The sequence below is a fragment of the Rhinolophus ferrumequinum genome, chromosome 3, assembly GCF_004115265.2.
Source record: "Rhinolophus ferrumequinum isolate MPI-CBG mRhiFer1 chromosome 3, mRhiFer1_v1.p, whole genome shotgun sequence".
In the NCBI taxonomy this organism is placed as follows: Eukaryota; Metazoa; Chordata; class Mammalia; order Chiroptera; family Rhinolophidae; genus Rhinolophus; species Rhinolophus ferrumequinum.
In genome coordinates this window covers 63,121,332-63,138,895 of record NC_046286.1, presented here as the reverse complement: position 1 = coordinate 63,138,895, position 17,564 = coordinate 63,121,332, and the positions used below count along the sequence as shown (strand labels likewise).

General features: G+C 36.0%; 1 protein-coding gene across 1 annotated transcript in view; it reads right to left on the bottom strand.

Annotated features, from left to right (window-relative positions):
- The window catches only part of RPF2 (ribosome production factor 2 homolog), a 34,807-nt gene extending 22,456 nt beyond the window's left edge, over positions 1 to 12,351 (bottom strand). Inside the window, exons 1-6 of the mRNA XM_033102541.1 lie at positions 12,251 to 12,351; positions 9,605 to 9,737; positions 6,897 to 6,934; positions 4,139 to 4,178; positions 1,332 to 1,413; positions 621 to 697 (exon numbers count right to left, since the gene is read on the bottom strand). Coding sequence (XP_032958432.1) covers positions 621 to 697; positions 1,332 to 1,413; positions 4,139 to 4,178; positions 6,897 to 6,934; positions 9,605 to 9,737; positions 12,251 to 12,273 — 393 coding nt within the window. The 5' untranslated portion in view covers positions 12,274 to 12,351. The remainder of the gene's footprint in view (positions 1 to 620; positions 698 to 1,331; positions 1,414 to 4,138; positions 4,179 to 6,896; positions 6,935 to 9,604; positions 9,738 to 12,250) is intronic.
- Positions 12,352 to 17,564: the final 5,213 nt, after the last annotated feature.

The window sequence follows — 17,564 nt, the reverse complement described above, 5'->3', positions numbered from 1 at the left end:
GTATCAGCTAGTTATCAGCTAGTGCTCACACCCACTAACTGGTGACCCAGCTAGCAACAGTGGTAAAGGTGAAATGGGGGTATGCTACTACCCTAGGGATGTGTGCACAGCCGCAAAGAGAAACTAATAACATGATGGCTTCCACCATAATAAAGAATCACAGTTTACACACTTTACAAAACACCTTCCAATACATTATTCATTGATAAGCATTTTCACATATATTATCTCATTTGATGTTGTTATACCTATTTAATACTTGATTGCAATTGAGAGTCAGGGAAGTAACTGACTTTTCAGGTCACAAATCTCATCTAAACGGCCATACAGGCCTCAAAACCAAATGCTTTGTGTCTAAATCCAATCTCAGGCTATTTTTCTACACTGTATCTGAGAAAACTGGTGTAGCTAAGTGGGGATCTGATAGGAGCCTTTTTTCAAACCCACAGGAAACCTGAAAGTGACGTCCCTTTTTTTAGGAGGCTGAGAAAAGGAGTAATTCCGCATTTGCTGTAATTCTTGTAGCTACAAAACTGTATCACCACTCTGTACCACAAGATGTCACTATAACCCAAGAGTACATTACAAAATGCTTTTTATTTTTAGGATCAGTATCTTACCTTAATATCTTTTAGAGAGACAAACTTCTCGATACCTAATTCAATCATATCCAGCACATGGTAGTCATACATACGACCTAGAAGAAAAATACATTTTCTTTTAAGCATTTATTTTTCCCAAAATAGCCGCCTTATATGTACCCATGTTCAAAATGTCCTATTATTTGCCTCTTTTCTTTTTCCTTATGCCCCTCAAATGTTTCCTCTTAAATTTTCAACTCTACCTAGAATAAATGGTTGTGATATTGGTCCTGGAAAGGATTTTAGAGATCATTTAGCCAAACTCCCTTATTTTAGAGAAAAGTAAATAAAGGCCCATCGAGGGTAAAGGGCTTCTTACCTAAGTCCGTGAGCATGCCAGACCAAGTCTCAACGCACCCAGGCAAGGGCTGCCAAATGTATTCATTATACAGGTATTTATTAGGGAAGGGTTAATTTATGCAGGTAGGAATGCTACTTTGTTATTTTCTAACTCTAATGATGATTTAGGATATATGTTTTATATTAGAAAAATATCTACAACTTGAGGTAATAGTTACATGCTCATTCTTTACCTGAAGACTGATAAAAAATTTTATTCAAACTCACAAGGGAAATAAAAATACTAGTTTAGAACTTACTAGTTATTCCCGAATCCTCAACACCATAAATTAATCTGAGTCACAAAAGTGACTCTATAAGTAAAAATATTAAAAAGTAAATGATACTTACCTATTACTAGATTATTTGGCCGCTTCTTATTGTGGGAGCCAAACATGAATAAAGAACAATCTGACTTCTTTGAAAAGAATTCCTGTAAAACCAAAGAAATCCCATTCAATCAATGAATAAATATAAGAAATTTAAGAACTGTACCTCTGAACTAAAAAAGTTTTATTTTTTTTTCCCCAGTGGAATGAAGACTTAATGAACTATGTAGGAATAAACAGAGGAAAAGAAATTTTTTTCTACCTTTTTACTTTAAATTTTCTGATTCAGGCTTCATAGGGAAAAGATGTAAGTTCAAGACTAAAAATATGTAAAAACTATTGGGTTAATGAAGTGAGACCAATTTTCAGCTATGTATGCAGTTATTTTGGAATAGCACAGCAAGTATTTCATTTGCTAAACAAATGCCTTTACTCATGAAACATTGCTATCATCAATGGTACATCTTGGCATACATTTAATATATATAGGGCACCTACACGAATTAATCAATACAGTGTTTTGAGATGTTTAAATTGAACTCATGAGTTTACAATGCACATATCTACTTTGCATTACAAACTTCCGCCACACATAAATCTCGCCCTAGAATCTCCATGCCACTCAGCTGTGACTAGTTCCACTTTGTACAGCCAGCAAGGGCTGACTGACAGATCAATGTTGTTCCTACCAATAAGAAATATCTCCCCATTTGGCTTTCCAAGTTACTGCCTTCCTTCCATTACAGATTTGAGAGGAGTGGAAACAGCTCCTTCTATACTGATGTGCATGCTCTCTACCTCCTATAGGTTGATTCAGTTTACTGAGATTCCCGATTTCAGCTCAAAAATTAGATTCAGTGTGTTCTAGTCTAGTTGGAAAAGTTTCTTAAGTTAATGACAAACATTAAAGAATAGATGAATCAACTATAATCCTCAACTTTTCTTTATTGGTTTCAAGACTCCCTGAGGTACAGGCCATGGTTTGGTTATCATTCATTCCGGTGTTTCAATAGAAGCAAGTGGGGAAACAACTACCTACTTGCCTATCCATTCCCCATGTGGAGGATGCACCAGAAAGACCACGAATTCCAGCAGAGCTATGGGGTCTGGTCAACCTTTCTGAGAATCTTCTATCATGTGTAAATCAGGGACAGTAACACCTCCTGCAAAAATCTGCAAGGGCCACATGACTTGTCATATGTGAAAGTACCAAAGGTACTTTCGAAAATGTTTTTTAAATGTCTAAATAAGTGAAAATGATTTCTTAAATTTTTTTTTATATTCTCATGTTATAATTAACACTCCAAAGCTTTCCATAAACTACCTTTCACATATATATAGTACTCATCTCTGCTGTTCTTCTCCATAAAGTCCAGTTTTTACTTGTTAAAATTCTAGAGCAAGGGTTGTCAAATTATCTGCAAAAGGCCAGACAGTAAATATTTTAGGCTTTTTATATGCTTTCTTAAAAAAAAAAAAAAACTTTTAAAAATACAAAAACCATTCTTAGCTCGTGGGCCTCCCACAAACAGGGATTTGGCCCACAGAAGGTATATTTGCCAACCCTTATTCTAAATCACAGTTCCAAGATTATAGTGTAAGAAATGGTGGAGGGGGTCAAGAGGAGGAATTTAACCACCTTTGCAACATGACCACTGTTTCCATAGCCATTTTGAGCTTTAGAGGTCTGAGATTCATCATGGCCAATGAAATATCACCTCCAGATATGGGAGATCAAAGACAAGAAATGTCACAATTTCAAGTGTAAGAAAAGCTGTCATATCAACACTGGATTGACAAAGTACAGAATGTTACAGATTCTATAACATTGCTACAGAGTGGTCACTCAACTAAAAGCATCATGGTGCCACAAACTAATACAAGCCCTCGATAAGTAGTGCATGGAAGAGATAGAATCTTAGGTTAAATAAACCCTGTATTTTTATTTTCATGATCCCCTCAACAAATGACTGTAAAAAAAAACCCCAAGCCTACAATGAAAGCAATTTTGTAAATAACCTGAATATTTATTTGCCAGTATTTTTTCATAATATAACATTTATTGCAGTTAGCTGCCACATTAGGATAAGATGTTCAATTTTAGTCTTCCAATTTATTATTGAAATTTTATTCAAAAGCACTTCTTTTAAATTCTAACTAAAAGAAAAAAACAAGTAATAGTGTTCCTATCAAGAGAACATAATCATATTCTGATTCTTCTTATAAAATCAATTTAAATAATTTAAACCACTTACTCCTTTAAGATTTTCTTTAGAAAGAAACCAATATCATCACATACTCAAAGTCCATTCACCATTTACTATATACCATCTTTTGCCTTCCGAATTCAATCATTTAGGCTTTTTCATTTAGTTTTGGTTGCCGATATATTTAAGCAGGAATTTGATTAACTTAAGTAAAGCAACTGACAACTGTTAGCAATAAATCAATTCAGGTAGAGTTCTTTGTTGTAAAAATATCCAAAGAAAGAAAAGTCAGATTTTTAAAAATCAAACTTGCTTTACAAAAAGACCCATAACAAGCTTCCTTTTGACAGTCCATTAATTACACACTTAAAACCCAATTCAAGTTTTAAAAAGTCTACCAATAGACTTATAAGCAGTGAGTAATACACACTAGTCATAGTGAAATGTAAGATCTATAGTCATATTTTGAAAGTGTAAATCTTACTTCCCCTCCATTGTACATCAAAAGTCCCTCACATACGATGATGTCTCATTTTAAAAAATCATAAATTACGAGTACTAAATAAATTAGTATGAATAATCACTTAATGCTCTCTTAAATCAGAAAGATTTTCATACTCACCAGTGATGTCTGATCCTCAAATGGTCTTGTAATATTTTTCCTAAAAATATTGAAAAATGTAGAAAAACAAGAAGGAAAGAAGAAAAAAAGAATACTGAAAAATGTGAGCTTGACTTTAATAATCTTAATAATTTACCCGTAACAATTAAGCAGCATAGTAAGTAAATACAATTCAGATGATCAAAAAAAGAAGCTGGAAAGATAATCTTTATTCAAATATTTATTTAGTGACTATTATGTGCCAGGCACTGTTCTAGGAGCTAGGGATACTATAATACCATGTCAAGCAACAGCCTTGCTTTCTTGGAGATTACATTTTAGTGGAAAAATAAACAATTTCACAAAGTAGTAACTGTTGTGACAAAAATAATATCGGGTGTTGTGTCAATGTGAAGTGTGAAAATTGCCTATTTGAGCTGAGACCTGATAAAAAGAGTTAGCCATAGAAAAGTTTTGAAGTTAAGAGTACTGTAGGAAGAAGGAATAGAATAAGCAAAGATTCTGAGATGGAAAAAAGCTTAGACTATTCAAGAAACAGAAAGAAGGCAAGTGTCACTGGGGCTTAGTGAGCAAAGGAGTAATGGTGGGGTATTAGGTCAAAGATGTGGATATGGCCAGATATGTAGGACCTTGTTGGGCAAGGTTAAGGAATGTAAATATTAAAAGAGTAATGGGAAGCACTAAAGAATTTTAGGCCATAGAGTGATATGATCAGATTCTAGTTTTCCTTTTAAAAGATTCCTCTGTCTGCTATGTGAAAATGGAATGTAGTACGCCAACAACAAGGATTCAGTAAGGAGCCACAGCAGTAATACAGGAAAGAAAAAAAAAAAAAATGGTGGATTGGACCAGGAAGAGTAATAATGGAGATGGAGAATTAGTAGGCAGAGAAATGTAGAACATGTTATCATTCATGAAGAGAGAGAAATAAGAACGTATTTTTTTATTTGCTTAAATATGCATAAAGAAATTCTGGTTAAGATATATAAGAAACTAACGGTGGTGGTTTTTCTGGGGAAAGTGTGTAATTTCAGTGAACATGATTTTTAATCACGTATATATAGTATCTATAAAACAGTTCATCATTTTTATGAATTTAAAGAGAAAAACATCACATATACAATATGATCTCAATTTTGTTTAAAGAATAAAATAGATATATAGTTATAAAATGCACAAGGAGAAATTATGTTAAAATGTACATTGCTTATCTATGGGTGATTATTCCATTATCCTAATAATCGAATAATATATATTACTTATATATATATTTATAATCAGTAAAAAAAAATATTTAAAAAATGATGCAAGGCAAACAAACCAGGAAAAAAATTATTGTAGCATTTATGATTAACAGCTAATAGCAATTCACAAATAAGCAAATATGATCTGTTAGAAACATATGGAAAATGCCAAGTTATAAGAGGGAGGGCTATAAGAGAGTACTGCACACAGGAATTTTCAGGATAATGGAACTGTTTTTATATCACGATTGTCAAAACCCACAAAAATGTATACCACAGAAAGTAAATTTTAAATATATAAATTAAAACAATAACTAGGATTCAGTGGAAGACCCAAAATGGAATATAAACTGTAATAAGTGACCCTGAGTGTAATATAAACAAATAACAATCATATTGAAGGGGCAAAACAAACCTAATCTAAGTTACACTGGAAAATGGTATTTTGACCAGGTAATGTAAGGCTAAAGACAAAAAGTACTATACACAAATTCTATACTCTAGTTACTTAGTACATTTGTTTCTTACAGGGTTAGAAATTCTGAAACTATGTATATAATAAATTATACAAATAACTCATAGAGTTTTAAAATATATAAATGTAAATAAATATAGATGTGCATGTATGCAGAGGTTAACACATATAATATGTATTTTCAAGCTCGGTCTGCTGAGCAGACCTATAGAGACAATGACTATTCCAGGAGCAACTGAGCACACTTAGTGCCCAGATCTGTGTTTCTCCAAGGTTCCATGGAGAAGGGCTTGACTGAAAAATAGTAACTTTATAGTGGAGAAACCCAGCCAACACCACTTTAACCAACGTCAATGCCACCAGTATAAGACATCATATACTCTATGGTATGATTTACTGAGAAAAGCACATCATTTTTGTAGTATTCTTGCCAAAAATGCACAACCTCAATCTATAACATTCAAGAGACATTTAAGACAAATCCAAAATGAGGGATGTTTTACAAAATAACTGGCAAGTACTTATCAAAAGTATCAAGGTCATGAAAGACAAGGAAAGACTGAGGAACTGTCACAAACTGGAGGAAACTAAGGAGACATGACAACTAAATGCAATGTGGGACCCTGGAAGAGAAAAAGGATATTAATGGAAAAACTGATCGAAATCAAGTCTGTAATTTAGTTAACACTATTGTACCAATGCTAATTTCTTACTTTTGATAATTACATTATGCTCATGCAAGATGTAACATTAAGAGAAGCTGGGTGAAAGATACATGGGAACTCTATTATTTTTGCAACTTTTCTGTAAGTCTATAATTATTTCAAAATATCATATATGCTATGATTAAAACTAGGTAAGAATATGCAATACAAGTGAAAACAGTCTAGAAAGAGAAACTTGAAAATACAAACACCTATGTAAGGAACTGTAGTCTTTTTTTAAAAAATATATTTTTCTAAATGTTTCATAAAGTGGTTGTTTGTTACTTTTATGTAATGGAACAATATAATTTAAAGTAAAGGAAATTATGACTTACTTTTTATACAGAACGCCATACGGTTTTTTCAGTGCATACTGTAAAACATAATTTATAGCTTTCAAAATAAAATACATTCTGAAAAGCAGAGGGAAAAACAAAGCATTATAACAGCCAATATATAAGATTACTCTGATCCCCAAATCCTATTCCGATGTCTTCTGCTTGGCTTCCTTTTGATCACTTATAACAACTTGCAGCATAAACTTAATATTCTAACTTAGACTGCACTTTACTAATTACAATTTTCTATGCCTTTTCAATAGTCTATCCAACTTAAATGCTTCCCTTCATTACTTCAAATTCTACCTATTTCGTTCCTTCCAGTTAAACAGTTTGAGAGTAGAAAAAAGAGAAAACAGAAAAAATAAATCCTATCAGAGAAGGCTGATGGAATTGAAATAATGTTGTCTGGAAATAAGAGAAGTGAGAAAGTCACAATGATGACAATCATAATACTAGCCAGTGTAAATACTGCCCTTTTAAAAATTCCTGTTATTCAACCTTCTTTTCATTTTTTTTCTACTTCTTTTCACCCATCCACTAATAATCACATATTAATTATATGGTCAGTACTGCTCTACCATAGGGAATAACAAAGATCTAAGGCACTACTTTGCATTAGAGAAAGGAGTAAGTGAAGGAAAACAATGAAAAATAAGATGAAATGATCATTCATTAACTATCAGAGCTGGTAAACAAAAGAAATTAACCAGTAAAATCCATCTTTTTAAGTACTAAAATTTACCATGATTCTTGACCAAATATTTCCCTACCTCACTGGAACAGACATTACCACCTTTTCTTGACAACTCAAGAGTTATCAATATGAGTGTTAACTATTGTAATAATCTATAATATTATGCTGCTGTTAGAGCTTACTTAAATATGTAGAGTCACTGTGTTGGTGGAATATTGGGAGGACTGGGGTAGCATCCCATCAACACAATGACACGCAAACAAAAAAAATGAACATATATTAAACATTCAGATGTCTGAATTGACTATTGTACTTAACAAGCACAAGGAGTTTAGTCAAATTTAAAAATCTAGGGCCTGCTTGGTGGATCAGATGATTGGAGCGCCGTGCTCCTAACACCGAGGTCGCCGGTTCAATTCCCACGTGGGCCAGTAAGCTGCGCTGCGCCCTCTACAGCTAAGATTGTGAACAACAGCTCTCCCAGGAGCTAGGCTGCTGGGAGCAGCCAGAGCTTGGCATAAGCTGCGATGGGCTGCAGTTGCCACAGGCTGCTGAGTGCTACCACGGACTACCATGTGCTGCCATGAGCCGCGGCCAGTGAGAGCGGCCATGAGCTGGTGTGAACAACCGACGACTGGAGACGACTAGCTCATCCGGAGGGAGCGCAAGGCTCATAAATACCAGCATGAGTCAGGGAGCTGTGTCCTACACAACTAGACTGAGAAACAACGGCTTAAACCAGGGTGGGGGTTGGGGGGAGGTGGAAAAAGGGGGTAAAAAAAATCACTAACAAAAAATAGTTTAAAAATCTTTTCAAATACTTAGTTGATTTAACTCTATCTGCTGTACTCAGGGCTTAAATACGCAACTACCTATTAGATATCCCTACAGACTATGCCTTTCATTCACTGATTAAACATTTATTGAGTACCTACTGTGTGCCAGACATTGAGCTAGATAGCAGGCCACAGAGGTAGAAAGAAACATAGAGCTTTCATCTTCATCACTTAAATTGTATGCCCTAAACTGACTGTACCACTTTTCCCGCCAAACGTGCTCCGCATGATACATTCTTTAATTGGCATTACTGCTCATCAGTCATCTAGGCCAGAAACCTAGTAAGTCATACTTCTTACTTATGCCCAAACTCTTCTGCCCTCACCATCCATTCTCTCTGATCACTTCTCATTTTCATTGCCACCACCGGACTCCAGATGCTCGTTACCTGGCTGACAGCAAAGGCTTAAATAGTTTCCTACATTTGCTTCAACCTTCTCTAGTCAAGCTGCTCACTTAAAATCTTTCAATGGTTCCACCAAGCTTTCAGAATAAAGCTCAGACTCTATGTTACTATCTGATCTCTGCCTGTTCTTCTAGTTTCATCTAGCCCACTCCCCTTTAGCCATCCCCAGTTATCTGTAGTTCCCGAAATGCATCATGCTCCTTCACACTTCCTTTAGAACAAGCTTTTTCCTCAGCATGAAAACCCTTCTCTTCCTCTCCTGGATCTTACTCCAACTCTGCCTCCTATCCCACCCTGCGCATGCCTCCAGGACAGCACTTAATACACAAGGCTGTCATTTTTTACTTGTCTATCTCCCTAAGCGCCCTGTCTCGCTAAGCTCACTGAGGGGAGAGACTTTCTCATCTAACTATTAATCATCAGCACCTAGCACACTAATTAGTGTTAATGAAGGAATAAACATACAGCCATGTACAGTTATTTCACTTTACAAATTAGGTATTTCCTTAAATGTGAGTAAACCAAATTCTAGTAATTGAAACCGGAGGAAATCTACTAAGAAAACCAGTTGCTTTAAGGAAAACTGGTAGTGTTTTGACAAAGCAAATAAATGCCAACCTCAGCTTTTCTCTAAGGCTAGCAGTTCTTAACGCAAAGAAAATTTATCTACTCATATGTATTTATTTCTCCAGCAGCCCAAACTCGTATGTAGAAAATTTCCTTAAATGATTTCAATACCATTTTAAAAACAGTATATATACATACCACATCTCTGAGAACTTGTGTCACTGTTGAATTTGCATTTCCCCCTTTAATAAGCATGGCATTTTTAATATTTTCACTGAGTTTCGGTTCTCTCTTCTCAAGGAATCTCTTGGCCCTTTTTGTTTTGGGCTTTCTGTTCAGAAAAATCATAATTTATAACAACTTAAAACATTTTCCTCATACTACAAAATTATAACTTGACTAATGTGCAAAATCTTAATAATCAACAGAAACATTACATAACATTTATCAGTTAGGATTCCACCATTAAACAAAATCTCACTTTTTAGGGAGATAATTAGTAACATATTCAATTATTACTGTTAAATAAGTGTTAATTTTATTAGTTGTTGGGTTTTAAAAAGGCTTCCATTTTAATATTCTCATTCTTTTATTACTGCTTTCTAAATCATTTTTATTAAACCAACCAACAAACAAAAGGACTCAAGTGAATACTGTTGCTATTTTCACCCAGTTTCCTTCAACCTTAAAGCAGTCAAACTGTACTCTGTAACCTAACACAAAGAATTGCACACTAACTGCTGATCAACCTATGGGCAGTTACTGAACACAGAGAGGCTAATTACTGCTTATCTTTCCTCCAGGTTTAAGACTACAATGCCTGTCAGGAAGTATACACTATCCCACTCCAACAGCACTGTTGAGAAAGTCAAACATTACTGTCACCAAAGGGAATAATAACGAATGACACTTTTATAGAGTCACTCTATTAAGACAATCTTCACCAAGACCCTAGGAGACAAGTACAATTATTATCTTCATTTTATAGATGAGGCAACTGAGGCCAGAGAGGTAGTTTGCCTACACAACTTGTAAGTAGGCAAGTTTTCAAAATGAGCTAGATTTAAAAATTCATCTAGACAAGGGGTGTCCAAACTGCGGCCCGCGGGCCACCTGCGGCCCGCAATCCATTTTTAATTGGCCCGCAGCAAATTCCAAAAATATATTTAGTTTACTTAAATAAACCAGGTGAGGCGATACGTACTTCACCTCGAGTGAGTGGCCCGGCTGTTTGTGTATTTTACCGCATACGGCCCTTGGTGAAAAACATTGAAAAAAGTTTGCACACCCCTGATCTAGACCAATCACCCTGCAATATAGAAAGGGAAAACAAATCCATTATTCTGATTTTATGACATGACAGCAGGAGTAGAATGTTTTTATACATTTCACAAAAAATGGGCTTCACCTCTGCTTCCACTACAGTGAGCATCTTGCTTTCCAAACAGTTCTCTGCCACCTACTGAAAGAATTCCTCCTCTCTTAAGTAACTATGACCTTCCCTCCTTGTTCCAATCCTATGGGCATTTCCCTCCCCCCCAAAAAAAAAGAAAGAAAGAAAAGAATATACACACACTTTAGTTTACCATGCATATTTTAAAAATTTTCCTCCACACAGAATGTGAAGTACAGCATAAGAAATAGAGTCAGTGGAACTGTAACAGCGGATGTCACAGAGGTAGTAGACTGGGGGAGGCGGGTATCACTTTGTGAGGGGTATTAACGTCTAGTACATTGTTTTGTACACCTGAAACTAATTTTTTAAAAAAATTTTCCTCCAGATAAAATGTCAAGCACACACAGAGCTTCTAACCATTTATTGGTTGATAAAGATACACATACTTTAGTTTACCTTGCATATTTTTCCTCCAAATAACATATCAAGCACACACAGAGCTTCTAACTATTTACTGGTTGATAAAGATACACACATTATTTATTAAATCAAATCAATAGATATTCAGTGTGCATATACAGCAATGTAAATGCTATATGCTCTGTATTCCATGTGGTTTGTTACTTCTCACTAACCAGCCACGGATACCAGTAACACCTTACATGTTTTATTAGCTATTTGTCCTCCAATTAGACTGTGAGCTAGTCTTGTTTATCTTTGCAGTCCCCACATCTAGAGGAATATATAACAAATGCGCAAAAATCTCTAAATTAATTACTAAAATAATTTGTTCACATTTTAACCAGTTAAATCTAAGAAAACCACAAATAACCGCAGGAATATTTAGAAGATCAACAAATATTTTTCGAGTGAATTTAAAACAGACATCACTCAAGGATAACTCAGAGAAGTGTACAAGATTGGGAGGGAAAGAAAAATTGTAGCAAAGGCTTTACATAGGTACATTCTTGTAAATAATCCTCATAATTTCATGAGGTTCGATTATGAACGCTATTTTACAGAGTCAAGTGAGACTTGGAGAAATTAAATGGCCCAATGTCACATAGCTTTCGGTGGACGCGCCCGGATTGTGACCTAGATCTGTCAGACTCCTAGGCCTGTGCTCGTAAGACCCCGCTCTCCAACCTCCCTCACACTTTTTCGGAAACCAGGACGTTTCTAATTGGCTAGGACAAAAAGCGACCAATACCTCTGCCACCTCCACCCCGCGGTTACCACTGTAAGCTTCCCCGCTAGCCGTCTCTGGGCAGGCGGCACCAACCCAGGGACCTAGGCCAGTGGGTCGACCAGCTCCCACCCGGCTCCAACAGGCAAAGGCTGTGGAGAATGGCTACCAGGAGGAGTGAGAAGCAGAGGCTACATCACTCCATTCCTCCACCGGGGTCCCTCTCTTAACGCTTTCCCGGGCAGGGAGACCGCGAACTTACATAACCCGATCCAAAGCGTCCATCGCTACCGCAACCCGAACCGAGCGAGCACACGTGCGGCGCGCAGTAACGCGACAAGCTTGTGCCCCAGCGCAGGACGAACCGGAACTTGCGCGTGACGCCACTTCCGGGAGCTGCCGCGCTGTGGACGCCTAGAGGCGCTAGTGGGCATATTGGGTGGAGTCGCGTTCTGTTCCCTTGGTTACGGCGTTTTGCCGCGGCTCTGAACCGGAAATTGACACTCTAATTAACATCGCCTCTAGCCCTGTAACGTATACCCGAGTTAGGTATTCGGGGGCCAGGTGTTATTCTTCAGGGAAACTCCAGGATGCTAGAAGGGTTGATAGGTACCCATGTAGTCACTAAAAATATCAATGGGAAATGTGCATTACTGACTGAACTGTGAGATCAGTGAGAGAGTTTATAACTACCATAGTGCCGGGCACATAAAAGGTGTGCAGAAAACCACACTGCTGATTGTGACTTTTTCTATTTTAAAATTTCCATATGTTTAACATACCATTAAATTTACCCCATAAAGTGTACAATTCATTGGTTTTTAGTAAATTCACAAGGATGTGCAACCATCACCACTATTCAATTCCAGAACATTTTCTCTCACCAAAAGAAAATACCCACTTTCCAATACAGTAGTAGTCACTCTACATTTTCCCCTCCTGCCATCCTCTGGCAACCATTAATCTATATCTGCCTGGATTTGCCTAATCTGAAGGTTATCTATACATGGACTCATACAATAAAATACATGGCCTTTTGGGTCTGGCTTGTTTCATTTGCTTTGACCATTTGTGCTCATGTTTAAGGTTTAAACATATTGTAGTGGGTATCAATAATTTATTTCTTTTTTGAGGACTGAATAATATTCCATTCTATGGATCTATCACATTTGTTCACCCATTTAAAAGTTTATGGACATTTGAGTTGTTTCCACTTTTTGACTATTATGAATTATGCTGCTTTGAACATTCTATACAACTTTTGTGTAGACTTTTATTTTCAATTCTGTAAGAGTTGAATTGCTCGATCATATGGTAACTATGCTTAACATTCTGAGGAACTGTCAAACTATTTTTTGCCTGCACCATTTTATATTCCCATTAGCAATGTAAGAGTGTTTGGTGTTGGTTTTTCTATTGCTGCTAACAAATTACCATAAATTTACTGGCTTAAAATAACACAAATTTAACATGTTACAGTTCTGGAAGTCAAAAGTCTGAAATTAGTTTTACAGGTCAAAAATTAAGATGTCATTAGGGCTGCATTGCCCCCTGGAAGGATATAATGTTTCTTTGCCTTTTCCAGATTCTAGAAGCTGTCTGAATTCCTTGGTGGTCTTCCATCTTCAAAGGGCATCAATTGAAACTGTTTTCATTGTGACATCTTTTTTCTGACTTTGACACTACTGACTCCCTCTTAATAAGACTATCGTGATACTATATGGGGCCCACCTGAATAATCCATGACAATCACCTCATCTCAAGATCCTTCACTTAATCATACAGCAAATTTTCTTTGGCCGTTATGGTAACATATTTACAGATTGCTGAGTTTAGGATCTGGACATCTTTGGGCGGAGCTTTAATCCATCAACCACAGATTCCAATTTCTCTACTCCTCACCAAAACTTGCTATTGTCCTTTTCTTTCTTTCTTTTTTTTTTTTAATCCACCATCGTGAGTGTGAAGTAGTATATCGTTGTGGTTTTCATTTGCATTTCCCTGCTGGCAAATGATGTTGAGCATCTTTTCAGGACTGATTGGCCATTTTTGTGTACCTTTGGGAAAATGTCTATTCAAATCTTTGCCCATTTTTAATTGGGTTATCTTTTTATTGGTGATTTGTAATAGTTTCTATACATTCTAGATACATGTCCTTTATCTGATACATAATTTGCAAATATTTTCTCCCATTGAGTAGGTGGTGTCTTTTCATTTTCTAGTGGCCTTTGAAGCAAAAAAGTTTTCCATTCTGATAAAGTCAAATTTATCCATTTTTGTTGCTTTTACTTTTGATGTCGTATCTAAGAGGTCATTCCCTGATCCAAGATGATAAAGATTTACACCCATATTTTCTTCAGTTTTATAATTTTAGCTCTTACATTTAGACTGTTGGTTCATTTGGAATTAATCTTTATATGTGTTGTGAGATAGGGGTTCACTTCATTTTTTTGCATATGGATATCCAGTTGTCCCAGCACCATTTGTTGAAAAGATTATATTTGCTCCATTGTATTGCCTTTGTTCCTTGGTCTAAGATCAATTGACTATATTTATATGGGTCTATTTCTGGACTCTCTATTCTAACCTATTTACCTATTCCTTCACCTGTTCAACACTGTCTCTATTACTGTAGTTTTATAGTAAGTCTTAAAGTCGGATGGTGATAGTCCTCCTAGTTCATTCTTATTCAACATTGTGTTGGCTATTCTGGGTGCCCCTCTTCTGCTCCTCCGTATAAAATTTAGAATCAGTTTGTCAATATCCACAAAGTAACTTGCTAGGATTTTAATTAGGATTGCACTGAATCTATAACTCAAGCTGGGAAGAACTGTCATCTAGACAATATTGTCTTCCTATCCATGAATATGGAATCTCTCTCCATTTCATTAGCTTTTCTTTGTTTCATCAGTTCTGTAGTTTTCCTCACATAGTTCTTGTACAATTTTGCTACGTTATACATTAACTATTTCATTTTTGGGGTGCTAATGTAAATGGTATTGTTTTAGATTTAAAATTTTGTTTGTTCATTGCTGGTATATAGAAAAGCAATTGACTTTTGTGTATTAACTGTATCCTGCATCCCTGCTATAATTGCTTTATAGTTCCAGATTTTTTGGTCGATGCTTTCAAATTTTCTACATAGGCGATCATGTCATCTGAGAACAATGACAGTTTTATTTCTTCCTTCCCAATCTGTATATTTTTTATTTCCTTTTCTTGTTTTGTTGACTTAACTAAAACTTCCAGTATGATTTTGAAAAGAAGTGGTGAAAAGGGATATCCTTGCCTTGTTCCTGATCTTAGCAGGAAAGCTTCAAGTTTCTTACCATTAAGTATGATGCTGGCTGTAGGTTTCTTTTGCAGATAATCTTTATCAAGTTGATAAAGTTCCCCTCTATCCCTAGTTTGCTAAGAGTTTTTATCATGAATGGGTGTTGGATTTTTGTCAAATGCTTTTTCTGCTTCTATTGATATGATCATGTGATTTTTTTCTTCTTTAGCTTGTCGATGTGACAAATTACATTAATTTTTTAATATTGTACAAACTGCATATTTGGGATAAATCCCACTTATTTGTGGTGTGTAATTCTTTTTACACATTGTTGAATTCAATTTGCTAATATTTTTATGAGGATTTTTGCATCTATGTTCACAAGAGATATTGGTCTGTAGTTTTCTTTGTGAAGTTCTAGCCAGCATTTGGTAGTGCTGTCTTCTTGAATATAATGGATATTATGCAAATATTGAATCATTATATCACACACCTGAAACTAATATAATGGTGGATTCATCTATTTCTCCTTGCAGTTCTATCAGATTTTGCCTCACGTATTTTGACACTCTGTTGTTAGGCACACACACATTAAGGATCATTTTGTCTCCTTGGAGAATTGATCCTTATCAATATGTAATGCCCTTCTTTATCCCTGGTAACTTTCCTTGGTCTGAAGTCTGTTCTGTCTAAAATTAATATAATTACTTCCACTTTACATAGCATATCTTTGTTCATCCATTTATTTTTAAACTATATGTGTCTTTATATATAAAGAGGGTTTCCTGTAGACAAGAGTTGGGTCTTGTTCACTCTGACAATCTCTGTGTTTTAATTGGTGCAATTACACCATTGACATTCAAAGTGATTTTTTATATCGTTGGATTAATATCTATGATGTTATTTTCTGTGTGTTGCCCTTGTTCTTTGTTCTTATTTTTGTCTTCCATCTTTTGTCTGTCCTTTGTGGTTTAATTGAACATTTTATATGATTCCACTTTCTCTTTTTAGCATATTTGCTTATATTTTTAAAAAAATTTTATTTTTCAATTTAGCGATACTTTTTAAACTTTTTTTTTTTTTTTTTTTTTTAGTGGTTGCATTTTATGGTATGCAGGCCCAGAGAAAGGCTCCAAGCTCTGAGGCTGTAAATCTACCTCCATAAGTGGAGGGCAGTAAAAGACCAAAGAAAAGAGGCTGGTCACTCCAGTATGATAATTAGTAGTTTATCAAGGTAAACTTACAAACGAGGCGCATCTCCGGCAGCTACAAGATTAAATGGATTCCTGTGCTACTTGGCAGGTGCCAAAGTATTATTTAGGGTAAACGGGTTGGGGAGACAGTCGTGGCTACTAGTACGCGAATGCTACCAGATATGAGAAATTACATGCTTGACCAGGTCAGGACAATGGCCTGTTCCAGGAACCAGCACGTAACAGGAGGTAGGGGAGGGGGGCTGATTTAACTCAGAATGAACAACAATTACGATCAGTCTCTAAGGGAGGTTTGTGTTAAGCAATCTCCATTCTGGCCTGGGTTCAGCTCACAGGTCAGACAGCAGTCACGGCATTGCAAAGTCTCCCCTTCACATCGCCCTAGAGTGTGCAATATACATTTACAACTAATCCAAGTCCACCTCCAAATAACATACCACTTCATGAGTTGTGGGAACACCTTATAACAAAATAATCCTAATTCCTCCTTCCCGTCCCTAGGATCATTGCTGTCATTCATTTCACTTGTACATAAGCATACATGTCTTATTCCATTTGGGCTCCTATAGCAGAATACCATACTTGCTGGCTTATAAACAATAGAAATGTACTTCTTACAGTTCTGCAACCTAGAAGTCTAAAATTAAGGCACCAAAAGATATGGTGTCTGGTGAGGGCCCGTTTCCTGGTTCATAGAAAACCATCTTTTCATTGTGTCCGCACATGAAACAAGGGACAAGGAAGCTCTTTGTGGTCTCGTATATACGCGCATTAATCGCATCGCATTCATGAGGGCTCCGCCCTCATGACCGAATCACTTCCCAAGGCCCCACTTCCTAATACCATCACGTTGAGGGTTAAAATTTCAACATACTAATTGGAGAGGAGACCCAGACATTCAGTCTCTAGCCATCCATATATACAGAAGCTTATATAATCAAATATATTGTTGCTATTATTATGTGAACAAACTGTTATCTGTTAGATCAATTAAGAAAAATAAGTTATTTTACCTTCACTCATTTCTTCTCTGATGCTCTTCCTTTCTTTTTATAGATCCAAGTTTCTGCCCATATCATTTCCCTTCT